The following is a 24,752-nucleotide window of genomic DNA, read 5'->3' on the forward strand; positions in this document are numbered from 1 at the left end:
TCCAAAATAAGCCTGTCTCATCTACATTAAATATTTGGCTAGAGGAATATTCTACATCTTCAATAATTTTGGATAATTAGGAAATAAATTCTTTTGCAGCATCTTTATCCGCATCAACCGATTCTCCAGTAAATTAAATATTATGAAAAGAATACCTCATTTTAAAATTGTAAAACCAACCGTTACTTGCTTGAAAAACCGTGTTAAAATATTTTTTAAATCTAGCCTTCCAATCTTTGTGCAAACTAAGAGCTTTTGCTTGAATAATTGAAATACTCAGAGGGACATCATTTTGATGTTGGTCATCGATCTACGATGACAAAAATTTTCCATTTCATCCATGTTTTTTTTTCTGTGTTTTTTTTGGAAACATATCATTAAAGATTGTGGAAATATATCTTTATTTTCCACAATTTTGAACGTATTCTTTAATTTTATTTTTATTTTGCAAAATTGAACATATCGTAGACCTGTTTGTATCATACGAACGTCCGATTGAAGCAAAAGATTCACCGCTATCAAAACGTTTTTAAAAAAAAAATGTTTTTTTTTTAAATGTGCGAAATAGCGAATTGTGCGAAAGTCGAGGGCCGCCTGTATCTCCAACCAAAACTTTCTTACAAATTAAACACGTTTATTTTTCCAAGCTAATAATACTTTTGAATCATAATGGTAAATAGTATGAATCGCATTTTATTGCTATAATGTTTCTATTTTCTTGTTACATTTCCACTATTTTATATCAGCATCAGTAGTGGATTTTCTCTTGTAACCAGTCAAAAAAATATTCATTCTATTTTACAAGCCATGTATCTTTACTTTTTGAATACTATAAACGGACTGTTTAGAACAATTTGTTTCACGTTTTTCTATATAATGTATGATGATAATCGTGAATATGAGCGAGAGCGAGTATAGAAGGGCAAATTTTAATTGAGTGACGCCAAGCGTGAGGTTACCTAAGAGCCGAATACTCTCCCTCTCATATCGCTGTTTTTTTAAATACACACACCAACACTACATAACACACGTAACTCTCTTTCGTCAAAAGCTTGTCGTTCGAATCGCTGAAGTGCAAGTGTAATAAGCATGAGTGAATCAAACAATCATTCAAAATGAACACATTTGCGTTCAAAACATTGTTGCTCATCGAACTAAAGGACTATCGATAGGACGCGAGGCGTGTCACTAGTGTTGTGATACACGCACGTGTGGAGTTTGTCACAACAACCATCGTGGCCTTGTATGGCTATGTACTACTACGCTAGCAAGTTGAACGAGGCGGCCTCCTGTAGCGGTTGCCACAGGAAGCCACCGCAGCCGCCTACTCTGCCGCCCACCGTGGCCACATACTACCCGGTAAGTATCCCTTCAATAGCCCTGAAAAAATACGCATTCATAATCCGTCCGAATATTCAGACGGTTTTTTCAACTGCTTAAGCCATTATTTAATAGCATAAAATTTATTAGTCTCAAGAGCAATGTTTCCTTTAAGACAAAAGGGTCTCTGAGTGGAAAATCAAAAGACTAAGCAGACTATACCACCAAATGCGCCGCATTATATTTATAACTTTAATTTTATCCATGTTATATATTCCACTTTTATCTTACCGATTCGATGTGAACTTTTCGATATAAATTGCGTTTTAAATAATCTAATTTCCATTCATTTCATGTTTTACCGACAGCGAATTCATATTTGGAATTAGATAAACAAATTACGTCGTTCGTATCACTGCGATAAATAAAAATATTTCCGATTTTAACGTTTACAATTTGGGGTGACAATGACCTTTCTGTTGCAATTGATTAAAAAACCGCTGAAGTTAGAATTCATTACAACTTTTTTTTACTTCTTGAGCAACTTGATGGAAAATTAAATTCATTTCGTGTTCGTTTGACATCTGAAAATTAAATGAAATTAAAAAATGTTATTTTTAATTAATTTAAAAAAAATTCTATCGTTTATAGCATGGTTTCCCAAACTATGTTCCGCTGAACTCTGGTGTTCCGCGTAGCCTAAATTGATATTTCACAAAAATTTGGAGCAAATTAAAAAAAATTTTAGTCTTGCTAATACATAAAAATTGTTCATAAATCTGATAAAAAAGCTTGAATATATGTGTTAAATATTCAACATGGATGTGTATAAATTTTGGAGGTAAAATTTTCATAAGTCGGTGATGTTTTTTTTTACTTTAATATTTTATCGAATTTAAACAATATTTTTTTTTAATTATTCACACGATATTAGTACTTGTTATGCGAATCTTATTTATGTGACTTCATTTTTACGCAATTTTTTTGGTGCCATGAATGCCACTTTTTACACAATTAATTCACGCAAATTCACTTGTGCGTGATTTTTATAAAAGATTTTTCAATCTTGGGATCCAATCTGTCAAATTTACAAAAAGTTTTGCGTTTTTATTTTACGTGTTAATTCCTGATACTAATTTATTGCGTTAAAACAGGATTGAGTGTATACTTTTGGAAATGTTAATTTGCATAAAAAATAATCGATTTTCTTGTACATTAATTTAGTTTGATAAACATAGTTTGGGAAACCATGCTATAAACGATAGAATTTATTTTTAAATTAATTAAAAATAACTATAAAATTTAAATCAATAATATAAGACAACCTTTTTTAATTTAATTTAATTTTCAGAAGTCAAACGAACACGAAATGAATTTAATTTTCCATCAAGTTGCTCAAGAAGTAAAAAAAGTTGTATTTTAAGAACAAAAATCATCAGAGTCATTAGAAGTTTTATTTATTAGTATTTTTATGTTTATTAAATAAATGATATTTATTTAATAACATTTTTAATTTTTATTTATACTGTTATGAATTACCCAACCTAAAAAGTGTTCCGCCAAAATTTTCAGATTTGTTTAGTGTTCCGTCGCTGAAAAAGTTTGAGAAACCCTGGTTTATAGAGTATGAAAAATTAAAATTATATAAAAATATAATTCAAATAATATGATTATAGTCCAGTAAATATATACATACTAATTATGCGATTGAAGATTGCTTAATTTAAATAAAATATGTTTCCTGGGAAAATTATATATGACCACAGTGAAATCCATATTACCATTTTACTTTTTACACAAAAAAACAATAACATAAACATTGAGCTAGTTTTTACTCACTATATATCACTCCCATTAGTGCTTTATCTAAATTTACATATATTATACTTTTAGCAAATTATTTCTGCTACATTTTCTTTAATAAATTCATCATTAGTAAACCGATTCAATTTGTTTAGAAATGTAATTTGCTACCATATAATTTACCTTGACTAATGAATGAAAAGTAATTTTTCATAATATTTGTTATTGAGATGTAAGATTTTCGCAATTTAACGTAATGCCTTTACTCTTCTTAATGAAAAATTTTATATTTTTTTGTGTTTTATTAAGAGATAATGTAAAAGCCATAATTCTGCTTTGTTAAATAAAAAAAACGCGTGTTGAACATTAGTATTTCGTTTTAATTGTTTCGATCTCCTATTTTAAGTTTTAACGTTGTTGTAGCTGAGTGCGTGATTATTTTAAAGCAATTTATTATGTAACAAATACATTATCGAGCAATCCCTGTTCCATGAATTCGAGCAGAAAAAATATTCAATTTTCAAGAACATTTATCATGTACAAGCGAGCCTTTGTCAATCGTGTTAAAAAAATTAAGCACACTTTTACAAAGCAAACTATTGGAAAAACTGTTCGTAACGTACGATGGCAAATTAAATGGTGCGAGTAGGGATTCCAATCCCGGGATCCCGAACGATTTTCAATACCTGATGAGTCCCGGGATTATAAAACATAATCCCGAATTTTTCGGATTGGTTGATTTATCAAGCACAATCGAATTATTATTGACAACATCGTTATATTTCGTGTACAAACTTGCGCGAGTTGCACGTGTCATCTGTGAATCTTTGAGGCTGTGAGTCTGAACGTGCTTTTTCAGCAGCAGGCTGCTTAGGAACCAAAATCAGATCAAGGCTAAATGATAAAACACTTGATGCTTTGATGTTACTTCGTGAGTTTTATTCAAAATAATGTTTTCAATTAATTGTGTCTATGAATGTACATACCTATGTCAAAAGTTCATTTTTTTCTTCTCAAATAAATATATAAGACCTTCCCTTTTTTATTTTTATTATATTATTTTCTATTTTAAGTCCTAGACTAAAATTATACGTACTTTATACATTGTACGTTATAAAAAACAGATGTAAAAATATATTGTATTATTCATTTTAAATTATTTTTATCGATAAAATAACATGAAAATTATCCCGGGACTAGTCCCGGGATCCCGGGATCGACTAATTGCAATACCGAAATCCCGGGATCAAAATTTTGGCCTGGGATTGGAATCCCTAGGTGCGAGAATAAACTTTCAACTGTATCGATATGCCTTCGGTGTGAAACTCATCATATAAATATGAATAAATAGTATTTGGGATATTAAATATTTATTTATTTATTTCAAGATTATGCACACTAATCAACAAACAATTAGCGTATGGTAAAATATTGATACTACATTTATTTAGCCGTAATTATTTTATTTACAATCGAGTATCATTTAATTTTGAATATGTATGACTCTTTTACGTTAAAGTAAATGTCACTCATATAATTAATTAGTATTTTATTGTATGCTTTAAATATTTAAGTGGTTCTATCATGGATTAACACATCCAATTATATTATTATAAATAATATAACATTGACCCCGACATTATGAATTATGTTTGAAATTACTTAACACTGAGCTAAGTATTCATGAACATAAAAAAATATAAAAATATTATGCTTCTAGTTATTATTTATTAACCAATGTATGTCTCTTTATATAGTATTTTATTCAAAAAAAGTTATTGTTGAATTAAACAGTCAATAAATAAAGTGATTCGGCAAATCAATAATCTTTCTAATGCCATGAGATTATTTTGTTGCGATCACTTATGCAACAAAATAATATTACAATACTATTTAAGTATATATGTAGAAACGTTTAAAATTATTATCACTTAAATATCTTTCTTAAAAACGGCTAAAATAAATATATTTCTATTTAACGTCGACGAGAATGCCTTTACAATATGTGAATCGTATTTCTAATAACATTTAATTATTAGATCAAAATTTAAATTTTAGCAATAGTATCATACATCATTGTATTTTTACTTTGCATGAAAATGTTAGTTTTCTGATAAAGAAAAAATAATTTAATTGTGACAACCATAGCACTTAAATATTCAACTGCCGTAAATGGTGTTCAAATGACCGTAAACAGTATCCTTGGTTATAAAAGCCCTTGACAAGTATTTAACACTTAGCATATATTTTTTTCATTCTAAAAATAGGTGACATTGTAGTGACATACTGCGCAAAGTTACTTTGGCATATAAATAAGCGATTAATATTTATAAATAGTACCTTCGAAGGTCAGTTATGAGGTACAAACATCTCTTTGGTCTTAATCTTTGAAGCGAAAGCTAGTTTTCATTATATTCTGAAAAAAATACCATCCACCTTATTGAATAATTTATATATTGCACATTTAAATTATCCTCATTGAATAATTCATTTTGTGTTACTTATACAGACTTCTAAAGCACCAGTTAGTCAAAATATCAACTAACGATAATCGACTTATTAAATATTAATTATAAGTTAAGCACAAGTATGCAATATAAACGATTCGTTACATTTTAATAATTTGTATATAAAATACACTACACGAACTGTCATGGTATTTATTTTTATATGATAAAGTTGATTCGTTATAAATGATTATTGTGAAACAATTTTGATTCAGTCCACATACAGTTATATATTCGCAAAGTTCTTGTAGCTTTGAACTCTGGATTCTGGTCGTCGTAACTGGACCAGCAGCTCCAATTGGTTAAGAGTTCAAATGAATATAGTGTGATGGATGTTATTAATGATGTGCTGTCGGAAGCGAGTTTTTAATTGAAGTGCTTTGTATCCGGTTTTATACATTTGGCCTACCTGAGAGAGACTTAGTGCTCGCCCACTTTTCGTTGCGATTCCTAATTATGAAGATTTCAATGTGTAATTGGACTTCTTATTACCCGTTTTTTAGTGTTTGATATATAATGGACTGATATTATATGAAGGGGGGTGCTAATTTATTTTTATAAGTAATGTATAATATGCAAGTAATGTAAACGTATAGTTGTTTATTTTTATACAATTAAATTTAATTAGTTATAAATGATTATTCTTAAACTTAAAGATAGTGTATGTACAGTTATATATAAGTGAAGTCCTTGTAACTTTGTCTGCTTTGAACTCTTTCTGGATTCTGGACGTTGTAACTGGAACAGCAACTTCACTTGGTTTCAAGTTCATATTAACTTTCGTGTATCTAAGTTAGGGAACTCAGGTAAATGTTTTTAATGAGGTGTTGTCAAAAGCGAGTTTCGAATGGAAGTATGCGAATAAAAAAGGTGCTATGTATTCCTTTTATACGTTGGCATGAGGGAAGTATGGCACTACACATTTAATTAAATCTTTTATTTACACCTACTACAAAAAAAAAGTTATCATACATTCGAATATTAATAAGTATTTTTATTTTTGAACAACAGATTAAACTAAATACGATTTGCGCGGTCAAGATAAAAAAAAAACCCTTTTAACGCAAAGTTATAATAATCACAACTTGTTATTTGTTGTTAGTGATAATATGTTTGTCGATATACTTATTAAGTTCTACAATTAGTATTTAACTTTGAAAATATACATATTAGTTGTTGATAAAAAGTTTATAAAAAAAATATCGGGACAAATCTATAATATTATTGATGATTTGTATCCATCCATAATAAAATATTATTATGTCATTAGAATATACACCTACTATTATGTCATTAAAATATAAAAAAAATTCTTAGTTGTATCATTTATTTTTAAAATAAATTATAGCTACAATTCAATCTTTCTATTCAATATGGAGCTTAAGTCTCGAATTATACGGATTTATATTTTCTGGAATTAAACTTTCTAACTGTAACTAACCATTCCCAACTAAACGAACGCGAGAGCAAAACTTTGCTTTATGATCAACTTTTTAATTGTAATATTTATAATTTTAATAGAGAAAAGCATTCCTATATGTATTATATATAAATAATTTCTAAGAATGGCGGAAAGTTAAGAAGTCCGCTTTGTTACCTTATCCTCTAAGAAACATCCAGATCATTCATACGAACAAAAGTGTCGGTCAATTAAAACACAGGATGCGAACAACTGAAGTTGAAAGCCGTTATAATAAAAATATTGCTACTCAATAAAAATTATATCGCTTCGACGTTATATTCTCAAAGCAATCTTTCATATGAATTTTTGCGGACACTGTAATTCCGGACAGGATTAATGCGAACACTGATTATTTCGGACATAGATAATTCCAGACAAAAAAATATTTTGAATATAATATTTATGGCTGATTCAAGGTTTAGGTATGTGATGTGCTTCTTATTTTTCTTTGAACACCTCGAAACGTTTGTCATGCAGAAATAGCAATCATTGATGTGATCCTTTAGATTTCTCCGAACCATCGGAACTGCAAACAATATAGCTTTGTGTGAATCTCGTAGCCAACCCCTAAAAGTTCACTTTAAATAAAGTTCATATGCCTTTTTCTCTAAAAGCGTCATTATTTTTCTCCGAAAAGCTGATATAAGCCCACCGCACGTATAACAAAAAGACTGTTTTTGCACTTTCGAGACATTTTTTACAAGTTGTTTCCACTGTTTACTAGCAAAAACACATGAAAACACGTGCTCAGTTAAAGAGAGGTTAGAAAAGTGATAAATTTGAGCCAAGCATTGCCATAAAAATCGTCAGAATCGGTGCTGCTTCCCGAAAAAAATGAAGTTACAAACATTTTACAAAAATTTAAATTTCACAAAAACCTGACGTGCTAGAAATAATGTTTTTCCATTTCTAAAATCAGCGCAATTTTTTATCGGAATCAGCTATTTGCGTTAAAGGGACAAAAATGGTGTTGCCCAGTGTAATTTCATATTTTCATTGATTTATTGAAATGCATCATACTCCGACGCTACTATTTATTTTATAATTCAACATTTGATCGCTTATTGTTAAAATTATGATATTTAACTTGAAATATCAAGGTAATAAATGATTAATTTTATAAAAAAAAAATAATTAAGTATCGTAAAACTATGTAGTAATTGGATAGTAACCATTTAGGCAAGACAATAAAAAAGTTATTGAAAGTTACGCAGGGGATTTATATTATTACATGTCACTACTATATTTTATGAAGATCCTTTCGAACGGGTTTATACAAAAATGCCGCTTTCAATAAAAGAAAAGGATAATTAGTTAATAATAAAAAATATTTTTTATTCGAAGAAATCCTGTTTGGAAAAATCAGTGTCCAGAATGATTGTGTCCGGAATAATCCAGTACGGAAAAATCCGAGTATCGCGAATACTATATTTTTTATGAATAGTGTACATAGTGACTTATTTCTTGTCATTTCATTTCATAATATTATTGTTTGCTCATCTATAGATTACAACTTATCCATTGCGTATTTCTTAATTGCTTGTAAAATTTCTCATTTGTTACACAAAATTGTGGCAAATAAATATAAATTTTTGGGCGTGTAAATTATCATCAAGTAATATATAATAATTATAAAGAAATGCTTAGTTTACATATGATATCCTTCCCCATTTTAGAGAACAAAATAATAAATATTATGTAACATCTTTGCGAATCAGACAAAATATACACACAGATTCCCTATGTATGTATATAGTTTTTGAGGATTGTATATAATGGATCATATACTCTTACAATCTTATTGATCCTCTCTTAAAGTGTGTAAAGGATCATGATTTTTTCTTAAATGTAATATACAAAAATCTGTATAAAACTTTGTCCTATTAAAATATATTTTTTTTTTAAATATTTTGTCATTTAAAGGTTTTGTTTCGCAATTTCATCAATAAATATATTATATATACACAGATTTATGCCAAATTTAAGTAATTTAAAAATTACAGGTAAAATGATTAGCTATTAACATATCTCTTAACTGCGATATCCATGAGTAACTTACGAAATAAAATACTGAAAATTTTATCTTCAAGTCATTAAAAAAGGCAAAATATAGAAATTGTGCGTGTATGTCGCGCCTTTAAACTGCAATGCTCAATCCATTTTGTAAATAACATGCATGTCTTTAAACTTGTAAATGTTAATTAATTTTAGTGGGAGCATTATGGGTTTATTGATAATTTACTTAAGCTGAGCTTTCGACAGAACTCGTGTTTTGCTCATTGTACAAAAATAATAAATTAAATATTACGTCATTTTATTGAATTCAACAAGCTCGAGAAAATGATTGTTAGTTTTCCTATTTAATCAGAGTTCCTTTCAACGTTTATACAACCGTGCCATTTCGAAAACACCCGGGCTTAATTACATTTAATGCACAAACGCACCTATGTAAGCAATTTATACGCTATAATATTATACAACGTTCACATTTTGCTTTAGAAAATAGATGATTTATACAGTTTTAAGGGGTTTATCTTTTATCCTTTTAATTTGTTAAAAAGAAAGAGAGAAATATGTATTTAGTATATAATTAATTATTCGGATCCTGACATATGTAAGGCCAGTCACTTTATTTTACATACAATTTCGAAATCCAAAAAATCACTATCAGAGGGTGAATTTATTAAAGATTGTCAATTTATTATTTCCCGACAAAAAAAAACTATAACTTTTCTGGAAAAACAATTACAAAACGTATCAATGTTATTTCACGAAATGTATTACCTCAATTACAAAAACATGTTAAATGTTTAATTTTTAATTTTTACGCATTAACTTAAAATAAAAACACTTATATTAGAGACGGTACAATTGGGTGATTTCGGTCAATTAGGCGATGGTAATTTGGGCTACGGTCATTTGGGCGACAGAAATTTAAAAAACTTGCACGCTTAGCTTTATTGTAAATATTAGTCAAATATAAATTAAAACGAAAAAGTATAATAAATGTAAAACAATTTTATTTTAAAATTATTAACTCATATTATAATTATATATGCAATACCACGTAAATATTATATGAAATTTTCTTTATTGTACCTCAAAACCTTTATACCGAATATTTGGTCAGCTTTTTCGTAACGTCTTATTTGCGCTGATGTTCAAAACCTACTATAGTTTTCTCAGAATCAACATTATAAATTTTTTGGATTTATCTGAGGCCATTGATAAAAATCTATAAATTTGGATGACTTGAACTGCTACAAAAGCTCAATTGCAGTTTCCGACAACATGCCTAGGCAAAATTATTGGTCTTATCGCTTTCATTTATTGTTATATGATAAGCATTCCTTTTGGATGGAAAAATCGGTGGAGCCTTACTTCTATTATTTTTTAGGCGACCTATATGGCGTTCGTAAACAATTTAAAAATTGCTTCTAATTCATTGGATAAATGATTTTCTAGTTCAGAAAAAGCATGTATTATATCTTGTTCTGAAACGAAAGCAAGTGAAGTAATCATTTTTGGATTTAAAGCGAATCATAATTGTACCTGTGCAAAAGATTACATGAATCTAAATGCTTTCGAAGATTTTGTACCAGATTAAAAAAGCAACCATTTATGTTAGATTGTGGAAATACCGTACGCAAAGCTTGATGTATTGCAATTTCATAATCAACATTTTATTTATCATATGAAATATTTTTGTGAACGTTTCAAGAGTCTTATTAGGTAATAAACAAAATAAAGCAGGGAAAACAAAGCCTCCATCCTTTCTAGCCAAAATAAAAAAAATTAAGAAAATCAAGGGGGTGAAAGTAAAAATGTGCCATTCAAATAATTCATTTATGCTTTGGCTCCACATTGCATGACTTTGACGATCGAAAATTAAGATTCTTATTGGGTCGACTTGTTCTGATCCAGAATCAACGTTAAAATTGTGATGGACTGAATTCATAATTTAAATATTCTACAGGAATAATTAATGTTTCCCTAGAATCAGGTATCAAAAGTACATAGTGCGTTAGATCTGGGCTATTGGAACTACTCTTATATAGTTTAAAATCGATAACTGTAAAATATGCAATTTTTATAAAATCCGAAAGCTTGTTCTCACAGTAATTTCCAAGGCTCAAAACATAAAAAGAATATCGCATAAAAGTCAAAATCAACGGTAAACATTTATCAAACAATCAAACAAATATTTTATGATTTAGTAAAAATATATATTCTATGTTTTGTTCAGACCGTATAATGCTTTTTATCTTTTAAGTCATTTCTAAAAATATTAGTAATTTTTATTTTGGTGTGTACGTAGGTATATATTTTAATATGTAGTAAATCATGTTAATTAATTATTTAATAATAGGGTCTTGTTACTAAATATAACGATTAAAATAAGATTTTTATTGCATTACTATTGTATCGCCCATTTGTCCGTCGTCATTGACCGTGTCTGATCAGAGAGATACTGCTTAAATTGCAATATGTAAAGAGAAATAAGTTATAAATTTGTAATAGCTTAAGAATTAACAAGCTTGTACGAGCAAGTATGTACAAGCGAAGATTTATTGCTTGAAGTTAATAAATGTCTTACTGAATTACGAATGGCTTGGAAAATATGATTATTATAGCAACAGATCCTTGCTCAAATCTAACTGAAAAAATATCAAAATATCAAATAAAAAAAATGTATTTTTGCAGGGCATAATTTACCGGGAGGTTTATAAGTAGTTATAAATCTTTGGATAGTGATACTTTTTTTTAATACTAACTGGGTTATAGCGTAAAATAAAAAAATCTAATTTCTGAATTTGTAAATTAAATTCGTTCTCCAAGGCAAATAGAGACTAATTATGACAGATATTGTAAACACCATATATGTGTATATAAAGCTGCATAATATTAAAAACCATAGATCGCGATAATGCTTGAATATGAACATACATCCCATTTATATTAAAAGGAATAATGTAATTGACATTCATTATTTAGCGTTAATATGCATAAGGTTGTACGTACTGTTAATCAATGAAAATATTTTTCTAGTTAAACTGACTACAAACAAATTAATACAATCTAAAGGCTTACAACTACCTCCGTGTGTAATAAAGTGTGCAAGTTTCGGTTTAATGTGTTTGCTTTCGGAGCATTCTTGTACGTTGCAAATCAAACAATAAGCGATGTTGAATCGATGTTTACGATACTATTAGTCAGAAGCGGTTTGTTCATAGAGCTATTGAGATGCGGCACCCTCAAGGAAAATATAGTAAAACAACGCGTTTTTTCAATATACTTTTCTGTAATAAGTTTATTTAAATTCGCCTGAAATTATGACATAAAATATAGTTATTCTATTCCGTCAGCAATTAATGACACTCGTAACTTATTACGGTTGATTATGCATCATCGATGATTAATTTAAACTAAATTAACGATGTCGTTAGCGCAAGTGGATCAATATTGAACTGAGTGTGTAGAAATATGACAGGGAGAATAAATAGACACGTTCCTCTTGTTATTGAGAATGCATAACATGCGGCATTATATTTATTTGTTAATTTAAGCGTCAGGTAGACATTATGACATAGATATGTGACATGTTTGCCTTTTTGTAACCCATATACGTTTGATATTTTATATGTTTTCCGATGTATGGAAAATTACAAAAGTGACTCTCGTGCATAAAAAGAGAAACAAATCTATGATAAAGAATTATAGGTCAGTGTCATTATCAGCACCATCTGATACATTTTAAATCATAATTCATAATTATGTTTTGAACAGTGCAAAATGTCTAAAATTAACTTTACTAATTTATTCTCAGATCCGTCGGAAAATAAAGTAGATGAGGATTAATTATTCCTGTAAAAATAACCGATGATAAATAATAAGATAATAATTAAATTAAACACTTCATCATTACTAGTTATTCATCCAATTTAATAAATAATATAAAACTTTGATAACTTCAATTTAAACTTACGTATCACAAAATTATTTTATATTCTTGTTTATTTATTTTTTTTATTATGCAACTATTTATAATGCATATGAGCACAGAATAAATCATGGTACGAATACTGTGGGTTAATTCAGTCGTACTTGCAAATTCGATTTTTCACCCGAAACCTTGATAAATTCTCTCTAAAACTTTGAGGCGTAACATTTTATAAATGTATTTGTACAATTTTCCAGTTTAACGTGTTGTATATATATATATACATTAAAGCCTTTAAATTCCATTTTCATCAAAGAGCATTAACGTTGTATAATTTTATTTATAAAATCATTTAATCTTTGTACTCGAACAATAATTGAACACCATATAAACTGTAGCGCAATTCTTCTTAAGTACATAATTTTACCAAAAATATTTTTGCGTGTAGCTTTAACTGGTATTTCAATATAATTAGTCATTTAGTGATTAAAAAGAATGGCAGTGTTATTATTCTGTTCCCGTTATACAATATTTATATTATTAAAATATATTGAATGTCATATTAAGGACGAAATAAGGTTGGAACACGTTTTCGTTTGCTTCTTCTTCAACATCACATTTTTTGTTCATGTTGTAAATTTTATTTTTATCGGTCATTCTAAAATAATATCACATGAATCAATAAAAAATAATATTATTAAGTAAAAATGAAAAAGTAACAATAAATCTAAAAGCACAGCACGTTTGCAATGTATCTTGTGTAGATAAATGCTGAATATTTTACGTTTTACAATTTTTATTTTTATTTAATTTTTAAATCCAAAAATGTTAGCACGAATGGTCACAATTAGGGATTCCAATCCCGGGATCCCGAATCCCGGGATCCTGGGATCCCGAACGATTTTCAATACCCGATGAGTCCCGGGATTATAAAACATAATCCCGATTTTTTCGGATTGGTTGATTTATCAAGCACAATCGAATTATTATTGACAACATCGTTATATTTCGTGTACAAACTTGCGCGAGTTGCACGTGTCATCTGTGAATCTTTGAGGCTGTGAGTCTGAACGTGCTTTTTCAGCAGCAGGCTGCTTAGGAACCAAAATCAGATCAAGGCTAAATGATAAAACACTTGATGCTTTGATGTTACTTCGTGAGTTTTATTTAAAATAATGTTTTCAATTAATTGTGTCTATGAATGTACATACCTATGTACATTCATTGTCAAAAGTTCATTTTTTTCTTCTCAAATAAATATATAAGACCTTCCCTTTTTTATTTTTATTATATTATTTTCTATTTTAAGTCCAAGACTAAAATTATACGTACTTTATACATTGTACGTTATAAAAAACAGATGTAAAAATATATTGTATTATTCATTTTAAATTATTTTTATCGATAAAATAACATGAAAATTATCCCGGGACTGGTCCCGGGATCCCGGGATCGACTAAGTGCAATACCGAAATCCCGGGATCAAAATTTTGGCCCGGGATTGGAATCCCTAGTCACAATATATCAAACAGATTCATATACCTAAAATATCCCAAACGATAATATCGTCGATGTCGGTTTTATGACTAACAATTCATAAAGGGTGGTAACGCAAAAATTAAAATTATTATTAAAAATTAAACTAACGAGGGGTTAAATAGAATAAAATAAATTTGTTAATAAAAAAAACAATTAAAAGTTTCTTTAAATTCGTCTCAAAAAATTTAATAATTAGACGAAAATATTTTTTTACCCAAAATGGGAGTTACTCTTATGGCAAATATGGCAAAATTTAAAAAAAAGCAATTTACTAATTATATAGAGGTACGTTGGCTCTCGTGTTATAAAATTTTGATACAATTTTGAAAACTTTGCAATGAAATTAAAATATTGTTTTTGAAATGAAAGGAAAGTCAATCAAACAATTTGAAGATTTTTCCTTCATTACAGATATAACCCAACACTTAAATAAAATTGTAACATTTATATGCATTTAAATTAAAACTTGGAATTTGGAATTTGGAAAAATCAACTATAAAATTGTAATTACATTTATTCCCATTTACTTGGAAAAAAGGTAAAATATATTTTTATTCGCTATAATTTTTGCGGTTTTTTTATTCTACGTTAAAAGTGTAATTGATTAAAGAAGTATTTATGGTTAAATATTTTAACAGGAGCTAGCTTTATTGCCACTGCTCTTTGTCACCTATTTTATGAATGATTTTTGTGCATTTTATCAAGAAATTATGACGTCTTGAAAATCATATCGTAGATATAAAAATGATAAGTCTAAACTATGTCATTGAAGCCCTGAAATATATATTATAAATATATAAATAGCATTTAATCATTTTGTATGTGAATCTCATGTTTAGACCTTTCAGACAAGGACACCTTTAGTAAAAGTGTACAAATCGGTTATTTATCAAATATTATTGATAAAATGATATAGTTTCATTCACCTGTCAAGAATCGAACCACCTGTTGCGTATATAATCTCACGTAACCCACTCATTTGAAAAATGTTTTATGTTCAAATTATTGCCGTTTCAATTACATTGCTTTTGGATATTACTGAAAATTAGTATTATATTTTTTTCTATAGCATTATTGATACGTGGATGAATTTGATGTAAGGATGAAATATTTGTGTATGTAGGGATGAAATATTCTTATAAGAAAATAAATAAAAAAAAAAGTGTTATGGTGATAAAATCTATAAAAAGCATATGGATACATCTTATCCATATGCTTTTTATAGATTTAAATGATTCAGTGCGAGAAAATTAAATAAAGTTTGGCTGATTTATATAACAAATTTTATGAAACAATTTTACTCCTGCAAGGAGATGAGCGCAATTAATTTTACCGATTTCTGAATATTTCTGTAGTAAAAAAACATGATGATAACGTTTTTATTTATTGTCGGCATTTGGAAGCATTCAATATCGATTTGCAGTATCCCGATTTGGTTTTGGACCCATTACCATGTACAGAAGAATCAGAATTGCAATTACAAAAGGAATTAATTGAAATATCGACCTATGATGACTTAAAATTTAAATGCAAAAATTTACAAAAAATTAGCAAATCAAAATATTTTATTTATTTTTCTGTAAAGATTAATTTTAATATTGATATTTATTTAAGGGTGATGTTGACCTGCTATTGAAAATAATAGCAAATACTATTTTAAAAATTAAAAATTCCATTTAAAAAATACATTTTGCAATACTTAAGAAATGGCAAATAAAAAAATATTTTTATAAAAAAAATATATTTTTGCAATATTTTTTTTATAAAATTACCTATTTGTTATTTATAGTTATAATGATAAATGATACTCAAATGTCACTTATACATATTAAATACTAAATGCTACTTATAAATTTTAAATTTCAATTGAAAGTACTAAATGTTTCTAATAAAATGTTGCTAATTAGGGTTGATTTTTATATAAACAAAACAAAATTTTAGCTAGATAATTTAATTTAGTACCCCTTTTTATGAACGCGGTGCGGTGGTTTTCTAACCCACCCTCTAATAAGAATTTCAAGCATAATGGTTTCATACGCTTCAAACCTTTACTGGGGTTTGCTTTTCTTGTTTTGGTGTCTTACTTTTATATTTTTTCTTCTTTTGATATATTTGATTATATAATCTTATAAATTTTATATGCAATCCCTTTTTTCTTTTATTTTGAGTTCTTAAGTATACTTTTATATAAATAGCAAGGTGTTTAAATAGTATTAATTATTTTTATAGTTGCATCTAGATTTTTTTAATTGACAATAATATTTTCAAGTATATTTATTTTTATTTTTACAAGGATTTTTATTGTTTTACAAATAGCACTGCATAAATAGCAAATAATTTTCTCTTATTCTCATTTGATATTAGTCAATAATATTTATAAAATCTTGTATAATATAAAAGTTCTAATTTTTTTTTTATAAAAAAAAAACTTAATTTCAATTCAAGTTATTTTATTATCTAACTTGCTATTTTAAATTCCAAAATTTCGCAAGGTAAATTAATATTTTAGTGAAAGTTGAAAAATTATGTACATTGATATGTTTACAATTTATTGAGTTTTCCATAGGTGAGCATGAAAAATGTTGTCGACGAGGTAATTAATTTTGAATATATGATATATACTTTTTATACTATACAACGAAAGCGCACTGAAACAAAAATAGGTCAAACGAAGCTGTATATAAATGTTAACTATATACACAACGTTATAAAAGTTTCAAGCTGAAACTGTAGTAAAATGCTAGTCAAGTGTTTCATTTTTTAATAAATATGAAACCAGCTGTGATATAAATTAATTTATATAGCGTATAAACAACATTAATATGACTACCTATTACATTTATTTTTATCATATATGCATCTTAATAAAATTAAGAAGAGCAATATTACACAAGAAATAAATTAATATAAACTCTTTATTAAGAACTTTATTTTGCGATATTTGCTTTTTTTTTATCTATTTTTCAAATAATATTCCATAAAAAAATTGTGCAGCTTGTTTATGTATATCTTTATCTACTTAATGATCCTACCCTACTTTATCGCATGTATTTATATTGAAAGTTATTACGAAAATGTTAACTCGGCTCTCATTGTGCGTACGTCTACAACTCTCGCGTTTTTGCTTTTATATTCAATTATTCCTCAATAACAGGTCACTCTTTTATTTTCTTATTAATTACTAATATTTATATTTTAATAACTAGACTTTATTTTACCCCAATAGTGTTGAAGATGTATATAGTAAGATGAGTAAATGTTTGTGGTGAAATTTTTTATTTTTTTGGGTTGTCCATACTGTTTTTTCAGTAAGCTGTTCTTCGTCGATTATTTATTGCACTATTTACTAACAAGTACTTTGTATATGTTTTTGAACCAGCTATATCGGTGAACTTACTGTCGTCAGTTTCGTCACTCTTTATCAGAAACGAAAGCCGAATTTCCTGATTTTCTCCACCATACAGCAGCTCAATAGCTCAGTTATCGTAAATGTTTTTTTTTAATTTTCTGAAATCAATGGAGTGATTAAGATTTTTATCAACGAAAAATCTGCCCTTAGCTATTTTTATTAAATACTAAATGGCTTTGTTAATTTGCTTTTGCTGCAGAAATCATGAGATTTCTTTACGAATTTAACTTAAAACTACAATTAAAAACAGTTTTCATATATGAAACTTACAATGCGTTTGAAAATTTAAAATTTGAAAGAAATTACGTTGATTTTTTTTAATCTCATATTAATTTTGCTTTTTGCCCCGCCTAAAATATTTTAAATAAATTTTCTGAACCTTTCTTTTTTTTATAAATGCTTACCAAAGTTTGTGTTGATTTTTTTCACGCTATTTACTGGTTTATAATAAATACAGATTAAAACGTATAAGTTTCTCCACTGCTTTAAATTTAGCTTGTTGAAGAACTCTCATATCGGACATCGATTTTATTTTTGCTGTTCCGTTTTTCTCTGCGTTTTAATTAGTTTTGCGCTATGTATTTATGAAATATATGTATATAAATAAAATAATGGTGCACGTTTGCCTTTATTTAAATTATTTATTATAGATAGTATTTCAAGCATATCTGATTAAATAAAATAAATATGAATGTATGCATTTGGCGCAAATTAAGGATTGTAACATGAAAATTTGTCCTGTATCCACTTTTTTTAATTAGCGTATGAATCGTTACAAATTGCGAAACGTGCGGCCAGCTAATCGATCAAAGCACACTCGTTAACGCTTTGAGGGGAAATACTAAAAGCGAACACTCGAACGACACAAAATCGCATCAGTAATTTGCTCCAGTGGAAATACTGCAATTTGATTTTTCTCGTTATTCATTTCACGGGTGTGAACGAGTACGGAACATTGAAATTAAAGACGTGCGTCACGTTAGTGAGCTTTTACAGTCTAGACCAGTTTTTTCCAACGTGGCCGCACGCCCCACCGGAGGCTAATTAAATGTTTTGGGGGGCAATGGGCAAATCAGTATTATTTGCTACATTTTTGTTGTTGTTAAAAAGTTGCACACAGCATTTACAAGGCTTTCACTAATTTGCATGCTATTATTTTTGTACATGTAATATACCATAAATATACTAACACGAAAACCTTCGCGGTGGAGTTCATAATTTTTTATCTTTTGTATATAAATATTGTTAATTAGTTTTAAATTGTTTTTCCTTGATGTTTTACGAGACTTGTATAAAAATAAATATATCTAAATTAGTCATTTAAATATAAAAATAAAGTAGTCGCAAAGAAGTATTTAATTAAATTTTCTCTATAAATAAACATTTTTACTACATTACTAAATAGCGCGAATAAATAATTAAAATTAGCATACTTATATAAATAAAAGGAAATAACTTAAGTTAGATACTTAATAATGCATTTTTTCAGACCCTTCACGATCCGCATTGCAATTTATAAGTATTGCAATTAGAGAACGTTTCTGATAGTGATAGGATTTTTAATTAACAGCTCAAATTATTATTTTGAAATTATCAACCTTCAGAAATTAAGAGATCTCTTGTTTATTAACAAGATAATATATCACTTGCCCATATTTTATGTAAAATTTAACTATTCATTTTTTCAACAAACGTGCCGATTTTTTTTCAATATATTTAAAAACAACTAATATTATGCTTGTTGAAGTTGTCAAAGAAATTTCTGAAATCAAAACAAATATTATTATAATTATATTTTTATTTATGACAATAGTATTACATATCTAAATTACCTGTGTATTTAATACAAAGTAAGAGTTTTATTGATACATCTGAATTAAACATTTATATCCGATTTATAAAATAAGAGCAAAATTGGTTATTCTTTAGTACAATGTATCTAATTTATATGTGTATTTAATACAAACTAAGAGCTCCAACGATATTTCTATATTTAACCCTGGTACCTAATTTATAAAATTAGGTTAACGTTTGTTATTCCTTAGTATTATACGACTAATTTATTTGTTTATTTAATATAAAGAAAGAGCTCTAACGATACATATGAATTTAACACATATCCAATTTATAAAATTATTCTCCGGATATTTTTATTATTTCAGACACGCAGTATAAACATTCTATTGATGTGAAATTGTTTTGACATGCGTACTAACACTTACCTCCTGGTGATAGAACTGCGGTGGGCCAATTTAAAAATGCATAATATTTTTATTCCATATAAACAAATTAAGTAAATTATACGTAATTTATTGAAGGTTAATCAAATCAGAGAAAAATATCATACTAATATATTATGGTTCTCAACTTTTTTTTGTGTTCTTCCATACAATAAATAAATTAAATTGACAGGTCTAAAAACGGTCGAAAAGCTTTTAGCCAAATTTACAAATTTAATTAATATGATATTAAATCATAAAAACCGCTGATAAGACCAGTTATGGTATATGATATACAAATACAATTACTATTTTGATATTATTATCTAACATATTTTTATAATTAAGAAAGATACCTTTAGTTTTAAGTACATTTTTATTATACTTAATTCATTATTTAAATTATCTACAACTTCTTTCATATTATCACATATGCAATACATTAATGTGTAGTCCGCAAACAGATGTATTTTACACTTTTTTACATTATTAAATATATCATTAATATATAATATAAATAGCACGGGTCCCAATTTAGACCCCTGTGGTACACCGTGAGATATTAATTTCTCTAAGGAATATACATAATTTATTTAAACCTTTTTCTTAAATAATTATTAAACCATCTTAAAACTATTTCACTCACTTTTACTATTTCGCTTACAATTTCACTGTTGTCGATTAAACCAACAATAAAAACTTTTTCACATGTGAAAATTTCCTAGAAAAAAAATAATAAGTATGACTAATTGTGCTTTAGATGGTGTGTGTGCTTTTGACAAAGTAATTTTAAGAATAATGTGTGACGTACGTAATTCCTAATATGTTTTAATGAATGATAAATGTTTTACCTTTATTGTGAATAATATAATTTACAAGCTTAAATATTGACAAAAAATTTAAGATATTTTACATATCTGAAAATATCTACAATAATATACAAATACAATATATATATAACATATTTTTTTATTTGGCAATTTTTTCCGAAAATTCATAAGAAAATCAAGAATAAAAAATAAAAAAACTTATTTCTTAAAAAATGAAAACCAACGAGAAACAATAATGCCTATTTGTAAGATTAATTCAATGGGCATAGTAATAAGTAAAGTGAGCATTTTAAAACATATGTTGTATTTTATAGTGAAAGCCTTCTTCTTGCTTTCCTTTAACATAAGCTCCATCATATGTTGAGCTCTTTTATAAAAACTCTGCTAATTTCAGTAATAAAAAAATTCGGGATATAATCTCAAATAGTTCATAAACACTACCGCAAAATTTTATAAATGCTCAGAAATACCTGAGTTATATATTTTAATTAAAATACAACGTAACAATTTTTTGTATTGTATTTTGGGTTCCTTAATATATTCAATTTTAAGAAGGTTCAAAAATAAAATTTATAAGCTACCTAAATATTTCTAAATTTCTGATATATCGAATAGATGGACATACAAAATTTTGTTTCACTTAATTGTAAAGTAACAACATAACATTAATGTTTATGATAGTTTTCTATTGTATGATGATATATAATATATTTATTTAAGTATCACTATAAAAAATATTTATATTTAATTTAGCCATGTAGCTAATAATATTTGTTATGATGATTGTTTTATTACATCTGAATAATAATAATGTTGTAGGAGTAGGAATACATATTTCAATTTATTTCTATTATACCTGATAAGATGGTTAAAAATATTTCACCACGCATCAATAGCAAGAAAAAAATTTTATCTTGCAAAAATTTTGGCAAATACACAATATAACTGCTAACCGGACGCGTGATAGCATTTTGTCATCTATTCACGTGTTCACTTTGTGTGAATTGACATTCATTTTTCACAAATTGAAAATGCTTAAAATAAGGTAACGTATGATCGCAGGTACCTGATAAATATTTTTTCTTAATTGGAAATTTCCAGACATGATGGAAATTTAAATGAAAACAGTGCTGAGATATGCTTTGGAACATACAATTCTATACATAAATATTATTCCCTCACACTCAAGATTCGCAGAAGTAGCTGAGGCTCTATTGTGCAACATCCAATTGTACCGTAATAATCTCAGCACTGGCTAAGTATACACCGCACTTGTTCCGTAATCTAAAGAAGAGTTTCTAAAGTACACCATTGAACCATTAAAACAAATAACATTATCCTCATACTCTTAAGGGATGCACAAATATTAAAAAAACACAGTTCATTGAAACTAGAGTCAATTATTATTCATTAGTAATAAAGACTATAATTTATATGCTTACGATGAATTATATATTCAGAAAATCTATAAGAATCTTTTAGCAATGTTCAAATTATATCTAATATTTTAATATGTCCATTAATCGATGTAGTCTGATAAAGTATCGATAGAAGTCAATGCAATAGTGTAAGTAAATTAGTTTGTAGTCTATTTTTTATTTACATCCTCATTCTAAAAAAATTATGCATAATTCATAAAATTAAACAATGGATCCTTTGAATTATATTACATTTATTCTTTGCTGTTTTTTTATTGCATTTTTAAATATTTCACTTCAAGTTCGTCAGAAATAAGCATTCCGTGTTCTCGATGCTTTTCATTTCTCGAGAAATAAGAATTCAGATTTTCACTTCTCGATTTTTTCGAGATTAGATATATATTATATTAGAGTTTAGATATATAAAAAAAGATATGTAGTATATGTTTGTGAATAAAATAAAACAGATTCACGGTCATTCTACCGTGTACATCTTACCGAGCGACCCTTTTACCGTGTGGACATCTTACCGTGTAGGCAATATTTCGTGAGGAAAAACAAACGCGCCCTATGCAATAAAAAGTTTTTTATTATTGTTTTCTATTTTTTAAATATTTTTTTATTTATTTTATTTTCCATTCTTTAAATAAAATAATATTTTTGAATAAAATAAAAGTTGTTTACTTGTTTTCCTTAATTTTAGAATTATTGATTTTTCATTTTTGTGTTTTATTTAAATGTTTCTTAATGTTTTTTAATTATTTTTTATATAAAAGAATTGGCAATTTTGTAGTAACCTATTTTTATTTCTGTAATTATTTACATTTTCACCTATTGTTATAGTCTAGTATTCTTATCTTCTTTAATTTTTTTCAAATTAATTACAATTTTTAGTAATTTAAATTAATAAAAATACAATACGACACCTTAGGTACAATGTTTGAGATATCACTTCTCACTTGTTTTCGTAAACAACTTTATCACTCAATCCACAAAAATGATTCGCAATAATTCATTTAATTACCTATGCTTGATTACATTATTGAAACACGATGCAGAAACGTAAATATAAGCGAAAGACATTGTGTGTGAAATTGTACACGCCAACTGCGCACGTTAACGTTTTGACCGTTTGGATATGTTTGAACCTCTTGTAATATGGTAAAATGATCATATTTGTACAAATATAATTTTTAACAAATTCGCTCTCGATTTGACATTTTTCTCAAGGAAAAACACTCAACACGTCAACGTCAGGACACATGAAAGGTCTTTAAATATTTGTTAAAAGTAAAGCAGACGTTCTTCGTTCTTTACAAAAGAACTTGACAAAATTTTTACAAAAATTAGTAATTACATCAAAAACAGTCGTTTAAAAACTTGTATGAAGATGTGTGTTGGATCTATTGCAATAGTGATTCAAAGAGGCTTGGAACTTCAAGAGGAACTTGTGATTTTCTTTGATGAAAATCACAAGAAAGAGGATAATTTATATAGGAACGATACATTTATTTTTTAACTTAATTATTTTAAATTTTTAGAAAATTTAGTTCTCACAAACACATCCACTGACTTAAAAAACAATGTAAAAGCATTCATAAAAAAATATAGCTATGAAAATCTTTAACTACAAAAAACAAGTTTCATCTCTAAAAGAATCTAGAATTAGCTTAGAGTTTAAATTTATTAGTACATTTACTAAAGTTATATTGTAAGTTTTTGAAAACGACGTCGTTATTCAAACCTGGTTAGCCATCCAGATGAGGCGATGAAATTGCCTTTTAGCCCCATTTTTTATTTTGTATTTCTTCTGCTCATCATGATAAATCTTCACATAATCGTTTGCACTCCTTCAGCTTCTGAAAGCTCTGACGTATCATCCTCTTATTCTGAAAGTTCTGACATATTATGGATTCACCTTTTTGAAATCTTTAATTTATATTATAATATTTTTAAATAAAGTAAGAAATTTTCACTTATAAATGAATGATATTTTTTCTCGTTAAATAACTAATTACTATTTGGTGAAATATCGTTTAAACAGTGGCAACTGCTCAAGCAATATCCACCCCTAAACTAGTTAGATATTGCTCCTATTTTAATTTATCAATCAATAAAATCATCAAAATTTTATATAATTTTTTAATCATAAAAATAAATTTATTGTTGACAAAATTTTTATTTTTTTTTTATTTATGAAGCAAATAAAATATTATTTTTTTTTACAATAAATTGGAAACCAGGTTTTTAAAATAAAGATCCTGATCTATTGTATAAACTTATTAATATCTTTTTATATTACGA

At 27.3% G+C, this 24,752-nt stretch overlaps 1 protein-coding gene across 3 annotated transcripts in view; it reads left to right on the forward strand.

The window, feature by feature from the left end:
* Window positions 1–24,752, forward strand: part of LOC148234353 (ras-GEF domain-containing family member 1B-like) — an 87,166-nt gene that overhangs the window by 42,752 nt on the left and 19,662 nt on the right. For 2 of the 3 annotated variants that reach the window (XM_088188420.1, XM_088188421.1), the window contains exon 2: window positions 1,052–1,359. The exons of the other annotated variant lie outside the window; for it this stretch is intronic. In XM_088188420.1, the coding sequence (XP_088044546.1) occupies window positions 1,246–1,359 (114 nt within the window). In that variant the 5' untranslated portion in view covers window positions 1,052–1,245. The remainder of the gene's footprint in view (window positions 1–1,051; window positions 1,360–24,752) is intronic. 3 annotated transcript variants of the gene reach the window in all.

The sequence above is a fragment of the Plectrocnemia conspersa genome, unplaced genomic scaffold (assembly GCF_051122295.1).
Source record: "Plectrocnemia conspersa isolate PC_06_02 unplaced genomic scaffold, ASM5112229v1 ptg000006l, whole genome shotgun sequence".
Taxonomy (NCBI): Eukaryota; Metazoa; Arthropoda; class Insecta; order Trichoptera; family Polycentropodidae; genus Plectrocnemia; species Plectrocnemia conspersa.